At 42.0% G+C, this 1,715-nt stretch overlaps 1 protein-coding gene across 1 annotated transcript; it reads right to left on the bottom strand.

The window, feature by feature from the left end:
* Positions 1 to 751: 751 nt before the first annotated feature.
* Positions 752 to 1,715, bottom strand: LOC128259607 (actin-binding Rho-activating protein). The gene is made up of 2 exons (XM_052992163.1): positions 1,603 to 1,715; positions 752 to 1,539 (listed from the first exon to the last, which is right to left on the bottom strand). The coding sequence occupies exons 1-2, from the start codon at positions 1,615 to 1,617 to the stop codon at positions 1,015 to 1,017; spliced, it is 540 nt and encodes a 179-aa protein (XP_052848123.1). The 5' UTR covers positions 1,618 to 1,715; the 3' UTR covers positions 752 to 1,014.

Raw genomic sequence — 1,715 nt, 5'->3', positions numbered from 1 at the left:
GTTCCATCATAATTATGTGTCACAAAATGCCGAAACTGAGGAATTCGTTCTTCATTATTCAATCATTTGCTGCCTCTGTGTGCAATTTTATGAGGAGGCTTTAAAGCCCAAAAACTGGGCGTTTTCTGGTCAGGACTGAGGTGAGGAATCAATGTTGAACTATGGAGGAAGGGGGTGTGTTCAGTTCATCGTTAAATCAAATTAGCGGTGCATTACACTACCGCCCACGCTCCTGCGGAATTTTCGTCCTAGCAACAGTGGGCGGAAATATCATATTAATAAATTCAAGAGTGTTAAACATGAAATACCATCAATAGAGGCTTCAAGAGTGGAACACAAGTTTATTTCATTATATATATTTTTTTTTGAAGAAATCCTGTTACAACTATTCCCATTAAAAACTTTGGTTTTTATCAAAACGTAATGAAGAAAATAAAAATTAAAATCTAATTTTTAAAAGAAAAGCTTTTTAAAGATTTCCTAAAGTATAATTTTAGGTATAGTAACATGCCTATAGAAAACTTCTAGAGAATTAAGTTGGTTTTGGTAACTATAAAAAAAAAATAAATAAGGTGAAAAAAAGGACAAATGTCATACGTTATTAATGCATGTATTATTATGTAATGTATCCCAAAATTTTTGTTTTTGACTGTTTTCTGAGTTAACCCAAATAATTCGAGATAATTTGTCAGGTGAGCAAGTGCGTGGCTTTGAAGTCGCTGGCTGGCAAGGCATATGAAAATCAACTATGTCGGCTGTAATTTGTTTATTTCCTGGAGGTGATACAATCGTGGAGGTGGTGGTGTGGCAACCCCCGTCGTATACGTGACGGGATTGGTGGTTATTCAGCTTGGTTGTTCGCTGTGCTGGCTAAAAGCCTTTTGGCCACGCAGCCCGACTGTAATTCAATTAACTGCGAAAGGGGCTCGGAGGTGCACAAGTGCGGATTTTGACACGGGTCTGGTGACAGGTTTTTTTGTTTTCTCCATTTTTTTCGTTCATAAAACAGATTAGCTAATTCTGGCGCAGGACAGCAGGCTCCTCGAGTTTTTCGGTGAAAACGCAACGCAGATCCGCGACCTTGGCCAGAATTTTGGTTTTGAGTTCCTCAAAGGGGCGGAGCAGGCGCACGGGTACCGCCTCATCGCGACCTTGGAAAAGGGTTTCACCGCTAAAGCCTACGAATCCATGTTTTCGGGCGCACAACAAGGTGGCCAGCAGCTTGTCCGATATATCGTTATACAGATTAAAAAGTGGCCCGAAACCTAGTGTTTTGAGACCGCTCTCAGGATCATCTTGGCCGGATTTCTCTATCATATCGCACAGCTGCAGGATCTCCTCCAGAGCCCGGACATTGGCCTCCAGGGATCTCCGCTCGGATAGACTTCCCGCCGGAGCCTTGCCATATTCTTCCTGCGGAAAAGTCCTCTTCGGCATCTCACTCACATTGTAATGGGCAAAGGGGTTGATCATCATCCAGTTTTGGTGCTCTTCAGCCTGCTGATTGAACAGCGTTATGCGCGAAGAGACCGAGGAGTCCTACATTTACTCAATTTATAGGTCAAAGGTAATTAGGTAATTAACTAGAGAGAACACCCTCACCTGGTTTGCAGCCATTATATAATTTTGCTGAAAATTTAATCAGTTGTGTGCCGAAAATATTTGTAGATAACAGACCAGTGCCACAGCCTGCTGTTTGGACAGCTGGGGCACAA

The sequence above is a fragment of the Drosophila gunungcola genome, assembly GCF_025200985.1.
Source record: "Drosophila gunungcola strain Sukarami chromosome 3L unlocalized genomic scaffold, Dgunungcola_SK_2 000005F, whole genome shotgun sequence".
In the NCBI taxonomy this organism is placed as follows: domain Eukaryota; kingdom Metazoa; phylum Arthropoda; class Insecta; order Diptera; family Drosophilidae; genus Drosophila; species Drosophila gunungcola.
The sequence above is the reverse complement of the archived record's forward strand: the minus strand, read 5'-3'. Positions and strand labels throughout refer to the sequence as shown.